This window comes from Coregonus clupeaformis, unplaced genomic scaffold (assembly GCF_020615455.1).
Source record: "Coregonus clupeaformis isolate EN_2021a unplaced genomic scaffold, ASM2061545v1 scaf0124, whole genome shotgun sequence".
Taxonomy (NCBI): Eukaryota; Metazoa; Chordata; class Actinopteri; order Salmoniformes; family Salmonidae; genus Coregonus; species Coregonus clupeaformis.
Genome location: NW_025533579.1, coordinates 676,886 through 700,079, shown reverse-complemented (window position 1 = coordinate 700,079; position 23,194 = coordinate 676,886). Strand labels below are relative to the sequence as shown.

General features: G+C 44.2%; 3 protein-coding genes across 4 annotated transcripts in view; 2 read left to right on the top strand and 1 right to left on the bottom strand.

Moving 5' to 3' along the window:
* LOC121559429 (USP6 N-terminal-like protein) overlaps positions 1–17,228 on the top strand; it is a 38,418-nt gene extending 21,190 nt beyond the window's left edge. Inside the window, 10 exon segments of the mRNA XM_045213567.1 lie at positions 8,071–8,178; positions 8,636–8,745; positions 9,632–9,680; positions 9,969–10,089; positions 10,606–10,700; positions 11,053–11,118; positions 11,282–11,381; positions 11,657–11,809; positions 14,213–15,474; positions 15,476–17,228. Coding sequence (XP_045069502.1) covers positions 8,071–8,178; positions 8,636–8,745; positions 9,632–9,680; positions 9,969–10,089; positions 10,606–10,700; positions 11,053–11,118; positions 11,282–11,381; positions 11,657–11,809; positions 14,213–15,474; positions 15,476–15,859 — 2,448 coding nt within the window. The 3' untranslated portion in view covers positions 15,860–17,228.
* Positions 17,229–19,657: 2,429 nt separating this feature from the next.
* LOC121543957 (enoyl-CoA hydratase domain-containing protein 3, mitochondrial-like) lies at positions 19,658–22,195 on the bottom strand. 2 transcript variants are annotated; one of them, XM_045213566.1, is made up of 6 exons: positions 22,006–22,195; positions 21,522–21,643; positions 21,334–21,431; positions 20,949–21,149; positions 20,707–20,885; positions 19,658–20,488 (listed from the first exon to the last, which is right to left on the bottom strand). In XM_045213566.1, exons 1-6 carry the CDS (start codon positions 22,155–22,157, stop codon positions 20,389–20,391), a joined length of 852 nt encoding a protein of 283 aa, XP_045069501.1. In that variant the 5' UTR covers positions 22,158–22,195; the 3' UTR covers positions 19,658–20,388. The 2 variants fall into 2 exon arrangements, with proteins under 2 accessions (XP_045069501.1, XP_041710013.2); XM_041854079.2 differs by having other exon boundaries at positions 19,658–20,492; positions 22,006–22,194.
* Positions 22,196–22,455: 260 nt separating this feature from the next.
* Positions 22,456–23,194, top strand: part of LOC123483466 (solute carrier family 41 member 2-like) — a 29,630-nt gene continuing 28,891 nt past the window's right edge. The window contains exon 1 of the mRNA XM_045213565.1: positions 22,456–22,683. The gene's annotated coding sequence lies outside the window, so the exon portion shown is untranslated. The remainder of the gene's footprint in view (positions 22,684–23,194) is intronic.

Genomic DNA, 23,194 nt, shown 5'->3' with positions numbered 1-23,194 from the left:
AGATGTGGAGGAGGCCGTAGGAGGGCAACAACACAGCAGCAGGACTGCTACCTCCGCCTTTGTGCAAGGAGGAGCAGGAGGAGCACTGCCAGAGCCCTGCAAAATTGCCTCCAGCAGGCCACATAAATGCCGCATGTGTCTGCTCAAACGGTCAGAAACAGACTACATGAGGGTGGTATGAGGCCCGACGTCCACAGGTGGGGGTTGTGCTTACAGCCCAACACTGTGCAGGACGTTTGGCATTTGCCAGAGAACACCAAGATTGGCAAATTCGCCACTGGCGCCCTGTGCTCTTCACGAGATGAAAGCAGGTTCACACTGAGCACGTGACAGAGTCTGGAGACGCTGTGGAGAACGTTCTGTTGCCTGCAACATCCTCCAGCATGACCAGTTTGGCGGTGGGTCAGTCATGGTGTGGGGTGGCATTTCTTTGAGGGCCGCACAGCCCTCCATGTGCTCGCCAGAGGTAACCTGACTGCCATTAGGTACCGAGATGAGATGCTCAGACCCCTTGTGAGACCATATGCTGGTGCGGTTGGCCCTGGGTTCCTCCTAATGCAAGACAATGCTAGACCTCATGTGGCTAGAGTGTGTCAGCAGTTCCTGCAAGAGGAAGGCATTGATGCTATGGACTGGCCCGCCCGTTCCCCAGACCTGAATCCAATTGAGCACATCTGGGACATCATGTCTCGCTCCATCCACCAACGCCACGTTGCACCACAGACTGTCCAGGAGTTGGCGGATGCTTTAGTCCAGGTCTGGGAGGAGATCCCTCAGGAGACCATCCACCACCTCATCAGGAGCATGCCCAGGCATTGTAGGGAGGTCATACAGGTACGTGGAGGCCACACACACTACTGAGCCTCATTTTGACTTGTTTTAAGGACATTACATCAAAGTTGGATCAGCCTGGTACTGTGGTGTTCCACTTTAATTTTGAGGGTGACTCCAAATCCAGACATCCATGGGTTGATACATTTGATTTCCATTGATCATTTTTGTGTGATTTTGTCGTCAGCACATTCAACTATGTAAAGAAAAAAGTATTTAATAAGATTATTTCATTCAGATCTAGGATGTGTTATTTTAGTGTTCCCTTTATTTTTTTAGCAGTGTGTGTGTGTATATATATATATATATATATATATATATATATATATATACATACATACATACATACATACATACATACATACATACATACAGTAGGGGGAAAAAGTATTTAGTCAGCCACCAATTGTGCAAGTTCTCCCACTTAAAAAGATGAGAGAGGCCTGTAAATTTAATCATAGGTACACGTCAACTATGACAGACAAAATGAGAAAAAAAAATCCAGAAAATCACATTGTAGGATTTTTAATGAATTTATTTGCAAATTATGGTGGAAAATAAGTATTTGGTCACCTACAAACAAGCAAGATTTCTGTCTCTCACAGACCTGTAACTTCTTCTTTAAGAGGCTCCTCTGTCCTCCACTCGTTACCTGTATTAATGGCACCTGTTTGAACTTGTTATCAGTATAAAAGACACCTGTCCACAACCTCAAACAGTCACACTCCAAACTCCACTATGGCCAAGACCAAAGAGCTGTCAAAGGACACCAGAAACAAAATTGTAGACCTGCAACAGGCTGGGGAAGACTGAATCTGCAATAGGTAAGCAGCTTGGTTTGAAGAAATCAACTGTGGGGAGCAATTATTAGGAAATGGAAGACATACAAGACCACTGATAATCTCCCTCGATCTGGGGCTCCACGCAAAGATCTCACCCGTGGGGTCAAAATGATCACAAGAACGGTGAGCAAAAAATCCCAGAACCACACGGGAGGGACCTAGTGAATGACCTGCAGAGAGCTGGGACCAAAGTAACAAAGCCTACCATCAGTAACACACTACGCCGCTCAGGGACTCAAATCCTGCAGTGCCAGACATGTCCCCTGCTTAAGCCAGTACATGTCCAGGCCCGTCTGAAGTTTGCTAGAGTGCATTTGGATGATCCAGAAGAGGATTGGGAGAATGTCCAGATGAAACCAAAGTATAACTTTTTGGTAAAACTCAACTCGTTGTAGTTTGGGAGGACAAAGAATGCTGAGTTGCATCCAAAGAACACCATACCTACTGTGAAGCATGGGGGTGGAAACATCATGCTTTGGGGCTGTTTTTCGCAAAGGGACCAGGACGACTGATCCGTAAAGGAAAGAATGAATGGGGCCATGTATCATGAGATTTTTGAGTGACAACCTCCTTCCATCAGCAAGGGCATTGAAGATGAAACGTGGCTAGTCTTTCAGCATGACAATGATCCCAAACACACCGCCCGGGCAACGAAGGAGTGGCTTCGTAAGAAGCATTTCAAGGTCCTGGAGTGGCCTAGCCAGTCTCCAGATCTCAACCCCATAGAAAATCTTTGGAGGGAGTTGAAAGTCCGTGCGTTGCCCAGCGACAACCCCAAAAACATCACTGCTCTAGAGGAGATCTGCATGGAGGAATGGGCCAAAATCCCAGCAACAGTGTGTGAAAAACCATGCTGAAGACGACAGAAAACGTTTGACCTGTGTCATTGCCAATAAAGGGTATATAACAAAGTATTGAGAAACTTTTGTGTGACCAAATACTTATTTTCCACCGGAATTTGCAAATAAATTCATAAAAAATCCTACAATGTGATTTTCTGGAATTTTTTCCTCATTTTGTCTGTCATAGTTGACGTGTACCTATGATGAAAATTACAGGCCCCTCTCATCTTTTTAAGTGGGAGAACTTGCACAATTGGTGGCTGACTAAATACTTTTTTCCCCCACTGTACATACATACATACAGTGAGGGGAAAAAGTATTTGATCCCCTGCTGATTTTGTACGTTTGCCCACTGACAAAGAAATGATCAGTCTATAATTTTAATGGTAGGTTTATTTGAACAGTGAGAGACAGAATAACAACAAAAAAATCAAGAAAAACGCATGTCAAAAATGTTATAAATTGATTTGCATTTTAATGAGGGAAATAAGTATTTGACCCCTCTGCAAAACATGACTTAGTACTTGGTGGCAAAACCCTTGTTGACAATCACAGAGGTGAGACGTTTCTTGTAGTTGGCCACCAGGTTTGCACACATCTCAGGAGGGATTTTGTTCCACCCTCTGCAGATCTTCTCTCCAAGTCATTAAGGTTTCGAGGCTGACGTTTGGCAACTCGAACCTTCAGCTCCCTCCACAGATTTTCTATGGGATTAAGGTCTGGAGACTTTGGCTAGACCACTCCAGGACCTTAAGTGCTTCCTTGAGCCACTCCTTTTGTTGCCTTGGCCGTGTGTTTTGGGTCATTGTCATGCTGGAAAACCCATCCATGACCCATTTTCAATGCCCTGGCTGAGGGAAGGAGGTTCTCACCAAGATTTGATGGTACATGGCCCCGTCCATCGTCCCTTTGATGCGGTGAAGTTGTCCTGTCCCCTTAGCAGAAAAACACCCCCAAAGCATAATGTTTCCACCTCCATGTTTGACGGTGGGGATGGATGTTCTTGGGGTCATAGGCAGCATTCCTCCTCCTCCAAACATGGCGAGTTGAGTTGATGCCAAAGAGCTCCATTTGGTCTCATCTGACCACAACACTTTCACCCAGTTCTCCTCTGAATCATTCAATGTTCATTGGCAAACTTCAGACGGGCATGTATATTTGCTTTCTTGAGCAGGGGGACCTTCGCGGGCGCTGCATGATTTCAGTCCTTCACGGCGTAGTGTGTTACTAATTGTTTTCTTGGTGACTATGGTCCCAGCTGCCTTGAGATCATTGACAAGATCCTCCCGTGTAGTTCTGAGCTGATTCCTCACCGTTCTCATGATCATTGCAACTCCACGAGGTGAGATCTTGCATGGAGCCCCAGGCCGAGGGAGATTGACAGTTATTTTGTGCTTCTTCCATTTGCGAATAATCGCACCAACTGTTGTCACCGCTGACCAAGCTGTGCGATGGCGTTTGCGAGCCCATTCCAGCCTTGTGTAGGTCTACATTCTTGTCCATGACATCCTTGGGGAGCTCTTTGGTCTTGGCCATGGTGGAGAGTTTGGAATCTGATTGATTGCTTCTGTGGACAGGTGTCTTTTATACAGGTAACAAGCTGAGATTAGGAGCACTCCCTTTAAGAGTGTGCTCTAATCTCAGCTCGGTTACCAGTATAAAAAGACACCTAGAGCCAGAAATCTTTCTGATTGAGAGGGGGTCAAATACTTATTTCCCTCATAAAATGCAAATCAATTCATAAAATTTTTGACATGCGTATTTCTGGATTTTTTGTTGTTATTCTGTCTCTCACTGTTCAAATAAACCTACCATTAAAATTATAGACTGATCATTTCTTTGTCAGGCAAACGTGAACAAAATCAGCAGGGATCAAATATCTTTTCCTCATTGTGTATATGTGTATATATATCCTTTAAAAAAATCCCACCACCCCTTCCCTAATTGAAGTAAATTAGTGAACAATAACGCTTAGGCCTCTACTTCAAGCTTATACATACTATATACATTTTATGGACACAGTCAATTTTACAATAATTCTATTCGTATTTACAGATGGCATACAAGTTTGTTATTAAGGCACATGAAAGTTCACATGTTCCAGAAGGCATTTCTGCCAAAAAATCGCATTTTGATAAAAAAAAAGTTTACATTCAAATGGCGCTCCTGTGAAGTAGTGACACGCGACATACGCCTAGTTTCCAGAACCAAGTCACAAATATTGCATTCACATTCTTCTCTCGTGCCTCACTCACTTCTCTCCTTCTCTTTGGTGAACAGATATTAGTGAATCTCCCCTGAAGGGCATTTAGAGGGTCCTACCTCTGTAATAGCTGTCCTTGTTAGTGCCTGAGTTTGGGGTGTTCTTTATGATAGGTGTTGGGCCCTCTGGCATTCATTTCAGACGTCCTTCAGTTGTACGCTGAGGTGGTTTCAGCGGAAATTGGAGATTTGTCTTTAAATTACCTTGGCTTTCAGGGGAATGTTTTAGTCTTGTTCTCTCTCTTTCTCCGGTTTCAAGAATTGCGTGACAAGCAGCAACCAAGGACTTGTTTGTTTGTTTGTTTGTTTGTTTCTCTCTCACCCCCCACCCCCCACCCCTCTCACTTCCCATTCTGTCAGTCAGTGCTCTGCCGGCTTCGCTCTGCTGGTAAAACAGGTTACGGTTGAGATGGCTCTCTTTGTTTCCTGTGCTGCTGAAAAGAATAGCAGCTGCAATGCAGCCATACTAATGCAGTCATATGGTTATAGCGTCTGTAAGACAGGTTATAGCATCTGTAAGGCAGGTGTAATCAATAGATCTAATAAAAATGTGCTGTAGGGTAGAGCCTGTGTCCTGGCACAGGTGTTGATGTGACAGTGAATCGATGGTACAGATAGAGGACTGTGGAGTGCAGCGAGCAGGAGAGACCTCTACAATGAAGAGCCATTCAATCTCATACACACACACACACACACACACACACACACAAATGCACAAACACATGATTAGTGGAACAGATGCACTCATTGACTTCCTCATCAGAGCCCTAATTACAGGGCTGTCACTGTAGAAACGTTGAGTCCCGAGTGTCTATCTGGCACACAGCAAGAGATCATGTGACCGATCATGTTGTTGTTTTTTGGGGGGGTGTAGATCAGCTTTAATATTGCAGATAGATTGTAACTTTCATCAATGTAATTGTTTGCATGACTTCCATTCCCCCATATGTTTTATTTTTCTATATAATATATATATATATATATATATATATATATATATATATATATATATACATTTCCTTTAAAAAAATATTTCCCTTTATTACTTTCCAACCCCACCACCCCTTCCCTAATTGGAGTAAACTAGTGAACAACAATGCTTTGGCCTCTACTTCCAGCTTATACAGACTATATACATTTTATGGACACAGTCAATTTTACAATAATTCTATTTTGTTTGTTTTTACTCCTGAACTTCCTCTATCCTCAACCTCTCCGATCATTTTCATGATGCCCATCTGGTTTGCTTCTATATGCCATATCTTTCTAACTGTGCTCTTTCACAAAAGCTCTCAACCTATAACTTATATACTTATTATGGACACAGTATGCTTTACATTAGTTATCTTGTTATTAGTTGTTGTTAGTTGTTATTAGTCCCATCCTTCAGCTCCATTCAACACCTCCCATCTATCTCTTAACACCATCAATATTGGACTTCTATTTGCCATATATTTTTCAACTGTACTGTGATGTTTCACAAAAGTTCTGAACCCATCTATTCTCATTGTTTCTACAGATTGTAAATTGAAGAGAAACATTTTTGCTAAAAGTATTATTATATTATTGATCGATTTGACTATGACTTTTCAGATCACCCAGTAGTGCTATCTGCAGGGTTAGCTCCAGGTAAATATTGCAATCCTTCAGCCATTCCTGGACCTGTGACCAAAAACAAGCTACAGATGGACAGTACCAAAACAAATGATCTAATGATTCTGTATCTTCGCAGCAAAATCTGTAGAGCTGGGAAGATTGTATCCCCCATATAAATAACATACTATTGGTAGCAAGAATTTTGTATAATTTTAAATTGAAAAATTCTAAGTTTTGAATCCGGCATCGTTTTTGCGTATCAGTTCATAAACACTATCATGTGACACTTAGATTGCACACAGGTGGACTTTATTTAACTAATTATGTGACTTCTGAAGGTAATTGGTTGCACCAGATCTTATCTAGTGGCTTCATAGCAAAGAGGGTGAATACATATGCACGCACCACTTTTCTATTATTTATTTTCTATAATTTTTTGAAACAAGTAATTTTTTTCATTTCACTTCACCAATTTTGACTATTTTGTGTATGTCCATTTACATGAAATCCAAATAAAAATCAATTTAAATTCCAGGTTGTAATGCAACAAAATAGGAAAAACACCAAGGGGGATGAATACTTTTGTAAGGCACTGTATACACTAAGTATACCAAACATTAGGAACACCTTCCTAATATTGAGTTGCACCCCAGCCTTTTGCCCTCAGAACAGCCTCAATTCGTTGGGGCATGGACTCTACAAGGTCTCGAAAGCGTTCCACAGAGTGTTGCTGCCCCATGTTGACTCCAATGCTTCCCACAGTTGTGTCAAGTTGACTGGATGTCCTTTGGGTGGTGGACCATTCTTGATACACACGGGAAACTGTTGAGTGTGAAAAACCCAGCAGCGTTGCAGTTCTTGACACAAACTGGTGAAACTGGTACCTACTACCAAACCCTGTTCAAAGGCACTTAAATAGTTTGTCTTCCATTCACCCTCTGAATGACACACATATACAATCCATGTCTGTCTGTCATGGAAAGAGTGTTCAATAAATGTTTTGTACACTGTGTATATATTCATACAAACACACTCTCTGTCACGCCCACACATTTATTCACTGACACCCATGCACCCATCTTTCCTCATACTTTCAATCTCTGCTTTAGACCCATTTCCACAGGCCGATTTTAATAGCTGTCAAAGGAGAATTCACTGGACGATTAACTCTGCTGTTCCAGCAGTTTGTCTTTTAGCACTTTATCTTTTCCACTCTGAGTCCTGAAGATGTTTAACTCCTTCTGCCTATGGAATGACTTTACCCCTTCACACACACACAAACACACACACTGAGCATGACCAGATCCCTTGGCTAAAGCTCCTCTCCATCTGCCCAGAGGTCCAGACACACACCACCTATAGCCTCTTTTCCATCCACCCAGAATAACTTTGTATATTCTTTGTCCTTCACACACATACTTGTCCTCTCATACTATCCAATTGAGTAACATTTTGATTAATTATGTTTTCTTGATGATTGATATACCCCCTTAACTCTACATGTGAATCAGATTATTCATACTATTAATTCATCATGGAAACTATTCGGTGGTGGAGCTCGAATTTGATTGGGAAAAAAACATTTTGAACCTTGAACCGTGAGTGTTAGGGCTGGGGGGTGTGGTTGAAAGGTAAAGCATGGTCTCTTTGATGTAACACTAAGAATGTCCTTTTCCCATATCCATGTCTCCCTCCAGCTGGTGAGGAGGATCTATAAGGGAATTCCCCTACAGCTCCGAGGAGAGGTGTGGTGTCTGCTCCTCGACGTTCCCAAAATAAAGGAGGAAAAGAAAGACTTCTACGAGGTATGTTCTGGAAACACCAGCCAGAACCTCACAGCAGAGAGTTATTGTGCTCTCTTGGACTAACATCCTCCCTCCTTCCTCCCCGGGAAAAGTCATGTAGGAACTATACACAGTCACACTGTAGTTGACTCTCCTATTGTTTCTCTCCACTCAGCCAGCTTCATTAAAGCCCAGGCCTCATTAACATTCATAACCAGGCCAGCAAACACTGGATTTATTCGATTTCAGAGATTCATCATTATTACGGGGGAAGATTAATGTGTGTGGAGGGGGAGGTGTGGTGCGTGTCAGCACTGGAGTACTGAGTCTAGCGACAACTGAGCTTTATTAAAACTCAATAAATATTTGCGGGATGGATCAGTGGTCTTATTCCTTTGTATCTCACTCTCTCTCTCACACACACACGCAAACACACACTCCCTCACTGGCTCTCTGTTGTTGTGTTTCCTGTGTGTAGAAGTTGAAGCTCAGGGCGCGGGGGCTGTCTCCTGACATCCGTCAGATTGACCTGGATGTGAACCGAACCTACCGGGACCACATCATGTTCATGCACCGATATGATGTCAAGTCAGTATCTCCCTCCATCTGACAAACAACATCTGCACTTGGACACTACAGTACACACACACGCGCGCAACACAGGGACCACATAATATTCATGCACCGGCCCGATGTCTAGTCAGTATCTCATACTCAACATGCTGAGAAGTACAACATCTACACTTAGTCACTACAGAACAGTACCCATAATTAGGGCCTGGAGTTTTTTCTTGACCATGTGCCCTGACTAGGAAAAACTCCTGGTTGTAGGGGGTTACAAAAAAAGCCTGGCCCATTACACACATCTATCTCTCCGTACCTCTTTCTGTCATAATGGTGGCTGACATTGACATTTCCCTATAAGGAAGTGAGAGGACACACGTCCCTTTTCTGTGTTTTTACTTGATGATGTCATGAGGAGAGCCAGAACCAGGGGCCCCTGGGAAATAAACACTGTGACCTGCAGAGTCAGAGAGCAGCATGGACCAGGCACCCACAGCCTCACAGGAACTGAACACATTGCCTCAAAACTGACCATGACACAATACAACTACCAACTACCTCAAACACAACTATACCATGAAAGCATAAAACTTCCAACTACCTCAAACACAAAGGTTGCCATTACTGGCAGCCAAATATAGGAAGTAAAAATCACTAATGCAGTTGTTCATCTCATAAAGAATACAATATGACTATTAGAACATTTGAATGATGAGAGTAGGCCATTCCACCAATGTAACCCGAATACAGTCTTGGTTGGACCAGGTCTCTCTTGAAAAATAAATGTAAAAAGCAACCTGAATTCAACACCTTTTGTGGAAAGCTCCAGAGGTGATCCTGTTAGTTAACCTGTGCTTCCAGCAGATGATGTCTAGTCATTAGTAGATTGACTGTTTGTGGTTGTTTTCAGGCAGCAGGCTCTGTTCCACGTCCTAACAGCCTACTCCATCTACAACACGGTGAGTCACACTACACACATAATGAATCCCCCTAAACCTCTACGCTTCCTCTTCTTTACTCTACCTCTCCTTTTCCCAATCAACTTTTTTCTACAACTTCCTTCTCATCTCCTGTCCCTCATCCTTCTTTTTCCCATCCAGCTCCTCCTGATCATCCTTCCCTGTTCTCTCCAGCCACCATCCTTTAATTGTCCTGTGTAGAAGTATACAAGTGAGTTTGTGTGTGCAGTTTTGCATGCATGTTTGTCTATACATATACATGATAAAACTGTGTGTGTGTGTATATAGGAGGTGGGGTACTGCCAGGGCATGAGTCAGATCACTGCTCTGTTGCTCATCTATATGAATGAAGAGGATGCCTTCTGGGCTCTGGTCAAACTGCTGTCTGGACAGAAACACGCCATGCACGGTAAACACACCAACACACATCAAAAACACACTCTCTACACACTGTGTAACATCCTATATATGTGTTAGACTGTCATTCAGTAGCCCATGCAAAACCTACGCCTAAGCCATACCATACATGTGCACCATATGGGATAAAACTCAATTCAGGGGTAGCATACTAGACCAGACACACTAAGGAGGCATGAACAGCCATGCCCTAGACCAGATAGTATAGTTAGCTGGGATCTTTTACTCCAAACAATCTCACATACCTTTTCAAGGACGTAGGCTATCTATTCTGGGCCCCATAAAATGTGAGGAAACACATTTATAGAGAACACCGCCCCCCTTACAACTTCTTACCAAATATCTATAGAGCTCACCCAATCTCACGTCCCTTCCATTCAGACCCACACACAACAAGAACCACCAGATTAATTTCCTATATTTATCAAATGCTTTGAAAACGGACGTGAAGAGACTGTTAATGTCAGTCTCTCCCTCCCTCCCTCCCTCTCCCTCCCCTCCACTCCAGGGTTTTTTATCCCTGGCTTCCCCAAGCTGATGCGCTTCCAGGAGCACCATGACCGCATCCTCAAGAAGTTGATGCCCAAACTGAAGTCACACCTGGTGAGGCCCGCAGAGAACACACACACACAGAGCCTGGGGAGGGGGTAGTGGTAAATAAATGACAGCCCTAAGCCTGCTGGTATGGGGGACTGAGTTGAGTGCCACAGCAGCAGCCTTTGATGTGTTGAGATTAAAGGGTGGTGGAATGAGAGAGAAATGCCATGTCTACACACACAACCATGCACACAACACACACACACACACACAGACATGGACTGCTTTTAATATATGGGGCCTTGGGCACAGTGGCTGATTCACCACTGCTGTTAAACCATTGTTTAATACTCATGCACGTACACACACACACACACACACGCAGAGTGGTAACGGCTCATTGTCCTCTATGTTTCAGGACACACAGGAGGTGTTCACCAGCCTGTACACTATGAAGTGGTTCTTCCAGTGTTTCCTGGACAGGGTGAGTGGCTCAATCCCTTCCCTCTGTGTCCTTTAGGCCTGCAGCTTTTATACCATGGGTGTTGGGCTAAAGAAAGTGTTAAATTATATTATGAAAATATATTTATTTCTCCTCCATTCTGTCTCTCTCATTCTCTCTCTCCCTATCTCTTTCTCTCCCTCAGACCCCCTTCACCCTGACCCTGCGGATCTGGGACATCTATATCATGGAGGGAGAGAGAGTTCTGACCGCCATGTCCTACACGGTCCTCAAACTGCACAAGAGTAAGACTATAACAGTAGGACTGTGCTTTTGTGACCATGTGGTTGTCTGTGACCATGTGGTTGTCTGTGCGCCACCAGACTGTTTTAACCCGCTGAACTAAAGCCCCAGCTTCAGGTCTCAGGCAAAGTTACTCATCATGTGAGAATGGTTCACTGAACCACCTCCGCTAAACTCTAAGACACGTGCCTGTCCTCAAACTGCACAAGAGAAAGTGTTCTCACACTGGTGTGTGTGTGTGTGTGTGTGTGGTGTGTGTGTGTGTGTGTGTTTGCAGAGCACCTGTTGAAGCTGTCCATGGAGGATCTGGTGGAGTTTCTGCAGGTGACTCTGGCCAAGGACTTCTTCTTTGAGGATGACTTTGTGATTGAGCAGCTGCAGAACAGCATGATGGAGCTAAGGAGGTCCAAACTGGAGCTGGCCGCACCAGGTAGCCTACTGCCCCCAACACATCTCATACACACACTAATTACATTAGGCTATAGATTTATCACACACAGATTAGACAACTGCCACACACAAGCTCAAAATATCAACACACACACACGGATGTATCAGCCTGCACATGTTACTTCACTTACATTCACCCTCAACCACACAGTTACAGTTCATTCATACACACACACAGAGCTCTCCTGCTCGCTGCTGTGTAGTAATATTACCAGTGGTAGTAGTAATTAGTGATAGCAGTCTGTGTCTAATCTTGCTTTCTCTCTCTTGCTTAATCTGCCTTTTTTCCCTCTTCTCCCAATCGTTCGGCCCAGCCTACAAAAGTGTGGGTGGGAGTGGGGGCCACATCCCCTCCTACAACAGTAACCGGTGGGCTATCCTGACTGGTGTTCCCCTGTTTCATCATCTGTCCATCCCTCCCTCCGTTTTACGTCTGTCTGTCGCCTGTCTGTCCAGCAGCCCTGGGGTTCTCTTACAAAACATTGTCACAATGTTACCGCAACCTTATACAGTAGCTACTGCAACTCAGGCCAGGCTGCTATTGCTTTAAAGCTACCTTGGAGTCTTGTAATGGAGGGATTCTCCTTCTCCATTTCCCTCTCTCTATTACTCCCATACTCTTTGTCTCTGACTGCTTTTAGCTAGGTACTGTAGAGATAGTCATTGTCAGACAGTAGTAACCATTTAACTCATACTTTACAGTTAATAAGATACTTTGAGTCAATAATTTCAGTTAATAAGATACTTTCATCTTGCCTGAAGCTTTGACTGGTCACCACTCAACATTGTAGGCTACATAATGGCTTAACCTCAGAATGTCCTAATGCACTGTGGCATCCTACCACCCTGGTTGTGTGTGCGCACACACACACGCACACACACACACACACCGTGAGAGAGCTATTTTCTCTTCCTGGTGACAGGATAATAAGCATCATCCAACACTGGAGGCTTTTTGTTCAACTGCAGCACTTGGAGCTCATTTTTAACCCATCTGCTACCAGTGAACCAACCACATGTCATGTTGAGAAATGGAGATTCAGAAGCCAAAACTCTTCAAACTTTGACAGTTAAATTGTTGGGTGAGGTTTGTAATAAGAGCCTAAACAAAGGTTTGAATAGGTTGTTGTCTGTGTTTACATTTGATTGTGGGGTGGAGACTGCATCCTACCCTTAACTTGGAAACCCTAAAGCACCTGTGTTAGTGAACACATATATTTCCTGGGTGAATCCTCAATACTCTCTTAAGTGGCTTCCTCTCCTGAGTCCTCACTGAGAAGACTGGATGGGTGGGAGCAATAAAGCACTGATCTGGGCTGTGTCCCAATACATTTGAATGGCTTCCGCTTCTTGTCTCCTTTCCTTTATCCCCAACCAAAGAGCCATTATTTCTCTTATCCAGGCTTTTCAGATCAGTGGTTCTAAGTGAAAGTAGAGAAGCATAGGAAGCTGTGTAGGAGTGATGGATGCTGTGACTTACGATATTGTTTTCTCCCATTCAGTCAAAGGACAGGGAAATGGGACATATTGTTGGAACATCACTTTCTTACACAATGGAGAGCCACTTTAGTTTGTGGATTCAATACCAGTCAGTGACAGCACTTCCTGGTTCAAACTCACACACTTCCTGGTTAAAACTCACAACACTTCCTGGTCCATCACATCACTTCCTCTTCTCCAGTTCGTGTCTCCTGGTTTCTATGGTGATTGTGGACACACTGTTCCTACCAGAGTCCAACACATCCAGTGTCACACCTTCACTGTCTGTTTCTCTGTATATTTGTGTCACCTGTACTGTGCTTTCTTTTCTTGACATGGGTAGATACAATTATGTAGTAATAATAATAATAATGTACTCATCAAGTAATAGAGTTTTTAAAACTGCATAGAGTTGATGTATTTATGGTTTGTGTCCTAGAGTGCTAACTCAGTCATGTTTCCTATTTTACCTCTTACAAGTGTTTCTAAAGTCTTTAAGGACAGTCCGTTAGCCAATTTCAGTCTGACCTTTTGAAGTCGCTGTCTGCTGTTGCAGCTAAGTACATTTTAATGAAATTGAGTGAAAACGTATCATTTCAGAGTCTACACTTTTGAATGGCACTTCCTAATTGGACGCCTCTGGCTCGCACTCTGGGAATTTAATATAAGATATATTTCAGATGTTGTATTTTTTATGTCCTTGGTTGGTTTCTCGCCTGTGGAGACGTGATTATTCAGTGTTGTGGTGAATGTAATTCTCTCTTTATTTTCACCCCCCGTCGGCAGTGATGTTGCATGAATCCATATTGCCCTTTTTTAATATTCATAGTTTGAAAACATGCCTTTGCCGTTTTGTGTTCTCCCTCCAGGTGCTCTAACCTGTCTTTCTGTTGTATCTGTGCAGGTAAAGAGGACGAGTATCCCAAGAAGCTTCTTGGGCAGCTTCCCCCAGAGCCGGCGGTGAACCAGAACCACGTGGCGAATGGTCAGAGCCACGCCCAGCCGGCCGAGCCCCCAAAAGCGCCCAGCCCCTCCCTCGAGCGCCAGCGGGACAGCCGGCCCCCCAGCCGGGCGCGCAGGGACTCCCTGGAGAAGCTGGTCCGGCAGCACAAGGCTGAGAAGAGGGAGGCCAGATCACGGGGGTCCGGAGAGAACTCTGTCCCCCTCGACCCCCACTGCAAACAGCCCTCCGTCCCCACCCTCGCCACCCCCGAGAGAGGGTCCACACCGACACCTACACCGTCCCCGGCGCCCTCGCCGCACCCCAAGCCTCCTACAAAGGTGGTGGACGGAGGGAAGCCTCAGAGCCACGCCACGGCCAACCACAACTCCAATGCCGCCTCCAGCAGCTCTCGTAAAGACATCGCCCCGCGCTGGGTCAAGCCCTCTGAGACCAAGCTGGAGGCGGCCAAAGCAGCGGCGGCCAGGGAGATCCAGCTGAGCCACGGTGGTTCCCCGGTCCCCTCCAGCCCTGACGACACCCTGCTGCTCAACCGCCGGCCCCACTCCAGGGGCTTGATCCCAGGCTCCAACCGCGGCTCCAATGCCTCTCAGTACGACAACGTGCCCGGGGGGGCAGAGCAGAACTTTGTGGAGGTCCTGGAGCTAGAGAGGCCACCGTCGCAGATGAGGCACAGCGAGACGCCTTCCCTACCCCCCACCCGCACCCCCAGCCTGCAAGGGAGCATGGTCTCCATAGGACCAGTGGCTAGGCAGGCCAAACACCCCATCCCCACTGCCCTGTCCCTCAACAGCCCTGCTGGGGGTAAACCCTATGTCCACCCCAATGCCCAGAGCCAGTATCACACGCCCCCCCAGCAGTACTCCCCCGGCCGGCCTGCTATGGTGCCACTCCACTACCCCCCCTACAGTGTGAGCCTTGAGCAGAGGGGACTGGGAGAGGACAGGCACTACAGCCCCCTGCCCTCCCGAGGCACCCCACCTATGGGTCTGATGTATGGGGAGAGGGGGTACGCCACCACCCAGCGGCCCAGCCTCTCTCCGGAGAAGGCCCTCATGAACAACTCCTACGCCACCACCCACAGGCAGCCTCCCAGCTCAGCCCATCCCCCCGGACCACTGTGGCCCCCCGCACCATACAGCAGCTGGACAGCCCTGGTAGTAACGCCTCCACATACCTGCGCCAGCCCACACGGCTCACCTCGCTGCAGCCGCCCATCCGATGTACCCTCCTGTTGACTACAACAGGTACGAGGGGCGCAGGAGAGGGGAGCAGACCCCGCTCTACCTGCCTGAGGGGCCAGGCCGGGGAGGGGCAGTGGAGGTGCAGCCGTGGGGGCAGCAGGAGGGTGGTGACATGACACATGCCCCTGGAGGTGTACCCCGCTCCCCCAGCTTCCAGAGGGCCCAGATGTCCCCCGTGCAGGAGTTCACCTTCCCTCCTGGCCCTGACGGCCTGGCTCACTACAGGACACAGTTCCAGGAGCAACAGCAGCCCACCATGAGGCAGCAACTCCCCCCGCTGTTCGGAGGACCACACTACAGGCACGCACCAGAGGCGTTCACTATGCAGGAGTCTATGTTGCTGTGAGAGGAGGGAGATGGAGGTGTAGTCACTGACACTGTGGCAGCAGAGACAAGCGGTAGTCCTACTAGTGTTAAGGAGTTTTAGTTTGGTTTGTTTGTGCTTTATATGTGACGTACTGACCTTAAAAGTCATACTGCATCATGAATGCTGCAGGACACCAGTTTCTGAAGTTTTTATGGATCCCTTTTAAAAACCCACTGAAGATTGATTATTTAATTTTTTGAATGTTAAATCATTAACAGCAGGAGTTTAAAAGTGTGTATATATATGGATATCTGTCTTTTAGAGTTTAAAATGTACAGTAAATGATGTTTTTGTTAATATACTGAGTTATTTAAACGTTATCAGTAGCAGGGGACAATTCTCCTGGCGAGACAAACTCAGTGATTCCTTTTTCCTTTTCATTTGTTCTTTTTTTTATGAGTTACTTCCAAATTATCTATTTTAGAGGTCAATTTACTCTATGCTTGTGAATATCTTATTTTTCAGAGAGAAGAAACAAAGCTATGTCAAATAATAGAATTACGGAACAGTGACGATTAAAATAATTGTCTAAAATATATCTTTCATTTCAATTTTGAAGCACCTCCACTGTATAACGACCGTTTTTCAAACGAGGAGTTTATTTTTTCATTGAGATTATTCTGTTGTCGCTCAGTTTAGTGACCACTGTAATTTCTAGTCATCGCAATGCATTTCTGTAACCTGAATACAGTGTGTACAGTATGTTTGGATATGGAGGCCAGTGTCTGCTTTGTACCCCATATTGAGACTGTAAACTCTATCAACAGTGAACTATTTTGTCGTCCGTAGAAAAAAACACCCCTTTTCTCCCATTAAGTAATGTATGATTTATTTCCCTCTGAAAAGTTTACATGAATATTAATTGCATATTAACAGTACAGTATTTTCGTTACCACAGAGTAATTGTCAGCTGCAAGAGGTTTCTATAGAGGGGGAATGTGTATTAGTATTGCAGTACTTACTAAGCCGCAATATGCTTTAATTGCCAATTCATGTCTTATTTTCACCAATCACATTAACTGCTGTTCAGTTACCAGCACTTTTACATATTAAATCATTCCATATACACACATCAATACTTACTGACGTATACATACTACTTTGTAGTGTGACGTCACACATTTGAATACATATTCAACCACCTACCCTTTTATTGCTGATTCTCAACTATGTACTTTTTGATACAATGCTTATCATTCTCAAACAGTATAACAATACTGTTATTATTTGAACATGCAAATAAGTCATTCCTTTTTTGGTAAAATAATGAATTGCAAAATGGTTTATCAGATCATTCTTCAGAGACTTTTCTTTACTTAATAAAACAAATTGGGGTGTGCATTTCTGATCATGTGTCTGTATATTTGTGTGTGCGGATTTATTTCTGTAAGTATGTTATTGCTATTCCCTTCATATATCAGTGAAGTTTCTTCATACATATTCTACATGCTTGGACCACAAAGCTCAAGCAGGATACTGGCTAGTGACTTACACTACCGTTCAAACGTTTGGGGTCACTTAGAAATGTCCTTGTTTTCAAAAGAAAAGCAATTTTTTTGTCCATTTAAAATATCATAAAATTTATCAGAAATACAGTGTAGACATTGTTAATGTTGTAAATGGCTATTGTATCTGGAAACGGCTGATTTTTAATGGAATATCTACATAGGCGTACAGAGGCCCATTATCAGCAACCATCAGTCCTGTGTTCCAATGGCACGTTGTGTTTGCTAATCCAAGTTTATCAAATTGATCATTAGAAAACCCTTTTGCAATTATGTCAGCATAGCTGAAAACTGTTGTGCTGTTTAAAGAAGCAATAAAACTGGCCTTCTTGAGACTAGTTGAGTATCTGGAGCATCAGCAATTGTGGGTTTGATTACAGGATCAAAATGGCCAGAAACAAATAACTTTATTCTGAAACTCGTCAGTCTATTCTTGTTCTGAGAAATTAAGGCTATTCCATGCGAGAAATTGACAAGAAACTGAAGATCTCGTACAACGCTGTGTACTACTCCCTTCACAGAACAGCACAAACTGGCTCTAACCAGAATAGAAAGAGGAGTGGGAGGCCCCGTTGCACAACTGAGCAAGAGGACAAATACATTAGTGTCTAGTTTGAGAAACAGACGCCTCACAGGTCCTCAACTGGCAGCTTCATTAAATAGTATCCGCAAAACACCAGTCTCAACGTCAACAGTGAAGCGGCGACTCCGGGATGCTGACCTTCTAGGCAGAGTTGCAAAGAAAAAGGCATATCTCAGACTGGCCAATAAAAACAAAAGATTAAGATGGGCAAAAGAACACAGACACTGGACAGAGGAAGATTGGAAAAAAAGTGTTATGGACAGACGAATCGAAGTTTGAGGTGTTTGGATCACAAAGAAGAACATTTGTGAGACACAGACCAAATGAAAAGATGCTGGAGGAGTGCTTGATGCCATCTGTCAACCATGGTGGAGGCAATGTGATGGTATGGAGGTGCTTTGGTGGTGGTAAAGTGGGAGATTTGTACAGGGTAAAAGGGATCTTGAAGAAGGAAGGCTATCACTCCATTTTGCAACGCCATGCCATACCCTGTGGGCGGCGCTTGATTGGAGCCAATTTCCTCCTACAACAGGACAATGACCCAAAGCACAGCTCCAAATTATGCAAGGACTATTTAGGGAAGAAGCAGTCGGCTGGTATTCTATCAATAATGGAGTGGCCAGCACAGTCACCGGATCTCAACCCTGTTGAGCTGTTGTGGGAGCAGCTTGACTGTATGGTATGTAAGAAGTGCCCATCAAACCAATCCAACTTGTGGGAGGTGCTCCAGGAAGCATGGGGTGAAATCACTTCAGATTACCTCAACAAATTGACAACTAGAATGCCAAAGGTCTGCAAGGCTGTAATTGCTGCAAATGGAGGATTCTTTGACAAAAGCAAAACAAACGCGATTATTATTTATATTAAAAATCATTATTTCTAACCTTGTCAATGACTACATTTCCTATGCATTTTGCTATATTTCCTATTCAAACTCATTTCATGTATGTTTCCATGGAAAACAAGGACATTTCTAAGTGACCCCAAACTTTTGAACGGTAGTGTATATCCCTGGAAAAGGGGAGCGCAATTGACAACATTATTCATCCGCTGATATTTGAGGAAACACTGCCCTCTAGTGGAGAGACACTGTTCAGGCAAAATGAATTGCACCCTCTTCCAACCCTAAGCAGCTGCCAACACCCTCATCTTAATAAAGGATTATACAGGCCATTTTTCCAGGACACCCACGTGTTTTACTAAGAGTATTGCATATTATTTTTCACTTCGCACATTGTGTCTTGTACTTTATTTATTGAGACCAAAATATTTGTAAGTGGGCCAAACTAGGAATTTGGTCATAGCAATAGGCTACCATAAGATCATTACAAAGTTAAATTCTCAACACTCCACTCAATTTGCCTTTCATCAAGCCTTTGCTTCTCAAGGGATACAATGGTGCCATCATGTGGCGGTACACTGCTAATGCATAGAACATGGAACATTACTATACTATATTAGCAGTCTTTCGTTGTTAGTAGTACAGTCACTGTTAAACATTAGATGGACGCCTCAATCCCACAGCCACCAGGTCACCTCTCACATACCTGTTGTCTTTCATTAACCAGTGCAGGCTCAACTAAACACAGGATCTATTATACAATACTTCCTTTGTTTCCCATTCATGTATTTGGGCCTATTATGTTTAAATGTGTCTACATATCAAATAATAGGCAGATTGGCTTCATCGGTTCTTTACTAAATGTGTTTTATTTTTTAAATACATTAATGGGGTTAATCTGAATGCTACATCCATTTTTGAAGAATATACCTTAATAAATTCCTCATGAGCTTAGTTCTATTGTCAAAATATACGCTTATTTTACTCCTTTTGAAACAATGTATAGCCTGAAAACATGTTTTAAAATATGTTTGTATCTCATGGATGGTCAGTCCTTGCATCCCTAGCTCTGTCTATTCATTTTAAAGTGGTTCCATTTCTCCAGTCCCATCAGCTTTTTACCAAATCAGTGGCGGGGTGTCCTGCTCTGTTACTGTTTGAAATGCAGATTGGCCCTTTAAACATTTACATTCTGTTTCTCACATTGAGCACAGTTGTTCTACATTGCCCAATCTCTGTTCTGAGTGAGTCCCTTGACCATGGGTGCATGGTGTACCTTTCCTAGAACCTTCACCTCACCCCCTCCTAAGGCACATGAAGACTGCCCTGCAGTATCCCTTCATCAGATAATCACTTCAATAAACAGGGATTTCATTTCAAAATGTCGTCCTCGAGCCCTTTTGTGTTCTGTGATGGGTTCGGGTCCAATTGGGGGCGAGTTTACCACCTCAACCATCCACAGGCTCCCTCTCCAGTCCAGAGGCTGCTGACCGCTCACAGGCCACAGTAGGCCAGCCCAGCAGACATCAGTCATCATGGGCCTTCTCTGCTTTGTTTGTCCACACAGGCTTCCGTTTCTCTATGAAGGCCCGTATCCCCTCCTGTCCGTCTCTGAGAGCCAGGTTATCCACCATGACACGAGAGGCTGTGGCGTAGGCCGCATCCCGCCCCTGGGCCATCTGTCTGGGACAGTAATGAAATTATGATTGTATATAGTAATTATCTTTCAAGAGGGAAATGACAGTCTTTTGCTGTCTTTATGCATGCAAGTGTATCAGTGGTTATCCACTCAAACCAACAAAAACATTGAAACAAAATGCAAACAAGGAATGAATACATGGTAGGCAGAAGGGTTGAGTGCTACAGTGTGGTAAAACATCTGTGGAGTGAGACACACCTGTGGAAGGTGGCCTTGCCAAGGGCTACAACGGGCCGGCTGGCCTGACAGACCCGCCGTGCGATGGCTAGAGTCTCCTCCTCTAGACGCTCCTCAGGAACCACCTTACTGACCAGCCCGTGCAGCAAAGCATCCTGGGCCGAGATCGGGTTTCCTGTGAACAGCATCTCCATGGCTACCTGTAAAATATCAGAATATATCAGTTACACAGAGTGTGTCTGTCTGTGTGTGTGTGTGTGTACCTTCTTGGGGACAGCTCTTCCTATTGCCACGGCCGGTGTTGAGCAGAACAGACCCACGTTGATCCCTGGTGTGGCGAAGGTGGACTTCTCTGTCACCACGGCAATGTCACAACTGGCAACAAGCTGGCATCCTGCTGCTGTGGCAACCCCATTCACCATGGCAATCACAGGCACGGGAATGTCTTGTATCAGGGTCATAACCTTCAATAACAACAAGAGGTATGAGTATGTTTGCGGATGACAATTTGTGTGTACTGTATGTACAAACAGCCATCTGAAGACCCACAAAAAGAAGACCCTATGGAGGACAATCATACTCAACTCGATAATGATGATGATGATGTGTGTACAGTATATTTGTATACAGTAGGATAGTGAACCTCACCTCTGAGCAGGCCTGAAACACCTTGGTGTGGTAATCTCTGCCCTGTGCTGACGTCAGCTCCTTCAGGTCATGCCCAGAGGAGAACACTGGTCCCTTAGCTGGAACACACACAACGCAATACAACAGTGTTTGGGGTGACCAACGGGGGGCACATCTGATTATGAATCAGCGCTCTGGTGGTATCTTACCTGATATGACGATGACTCTGAGGTCGTCGCTGTCGATGTCTGCCAGGATGTTGCCTCTCAGTGAGTCCAGCATTGACAGAGACAGGGCATTCCTCTTCTTAGGGTTGTTCAGGGTTATACTCCTGCACATGTAATTACACTGTTACAGTAGCAAGAATAATTTAAAGGAGAACAAAAATCAATGCACAGTACCGATCAATGCACTGTGTACCTGAAGTGTAATAGTGAGACTTTTATAGGACATACTGCTTACTACCTAAATACACCATTTAACGTTTCAGGTGATCAGTTTTGCAATTAAAGGGGATGGAAGCGCGTGCCCAAAATGGACAGCTTCTGTACAATGCGCGCGACATGGGCACACCTTTTGCAAAAGAGTCGCCCGACCAATGCAGAGGTTCTTTGACCACAGGAATCAAACACTGACAGAGTCGTCAAGCTAGCTATCTAGATAGCTTTGTTAGTTTGCTGACAACTTGCATACCTTATTCCATTGTTTTGCTGTCTGACAGTCAGTGGCTCCGCTGGAGTTTGCGTGCAAAGTGACCTTGACCCAGCTAGACGTGTAAACCTGCTGAGTTGGACAATATTAGCAGCTTGGTTAAACACATTTCGAGCCATGTTTTGACTGTCCATGCATCAACATTTGGGTCATAGGTTGAAAACCAACATTCCATTGGTGTATAGCGCCTTCTACTGTTTCGGAGTGACAAAACTCAAAACCAAAACATTGTCATACTTCCCTTCGGGTTAATGGATTATGAATTGATTAACTTTATATTGAATGCAACTACTACATGTATTATGTCATAACACAATACAATTTCAGAAGAGCTGTTTTGTAACAAGCGCATTAATGCAAAATCACAAACTACCTATAAAAATTAGTGAATTCATATTTCACATTTCCTGGTCCTACCCATAGGATTCAGCGCCTATTTGATGTTCTTGACATAAATGTCCTGAACTTATTTTATAAGGATACAACTAGTAGCCTCTGGTCAAGAAATTCCTGGTAAACTGCCAGATGTAGCCCGACAAAGTGCTCTGCGCCTGCGTACTAGTCTGTGTGGCACTTTTGCGGTGACGTGACGAGCTTGCTGTCAAGAAGGAAAAGGGCATCGTTCTGAAACATCTGAAACACAGACACGAACAGAAAAAGGTGAATAAAACAGATTAAATTAGTATCAACTTCCTGATACATGTAATTAATTTCAGAGCATTTCCTCTGTATAGGTAAGCCTTTTTGCTTTTCCCCTGTTTGTTTAGCTAGCCTGTACTAGCCAGCTATGTTAACTCGCGCTAGCATCCAAGCTGTTTATGTGGCTAGGTTGCCTTGCCAGAAGAACATTTTGACAAATGTGACAACGGTAATACAAATAAAAACATATTTAAAAGCGGAATAACGCTGTTATTTAATCACTTCCTTATCAAATTCGCTTTTCAGTTTTCTACCCATCCTATTGGTGTTAAAAAGTTGGTAGAAAATATCTATCCACCAAGACGCAAGACAGTAGTGAGAGCTTTTAACCTGGTTCTGACAGTAGACTGACAGACATACGGATTTCTAACACCTCAACGGTCTTTTGACTTTGCTAGTGCCATATGGGCCTAGCCAATACAAAAACAATAAACTATTATGGAACTATCCATATGGCATAACTACCTACATT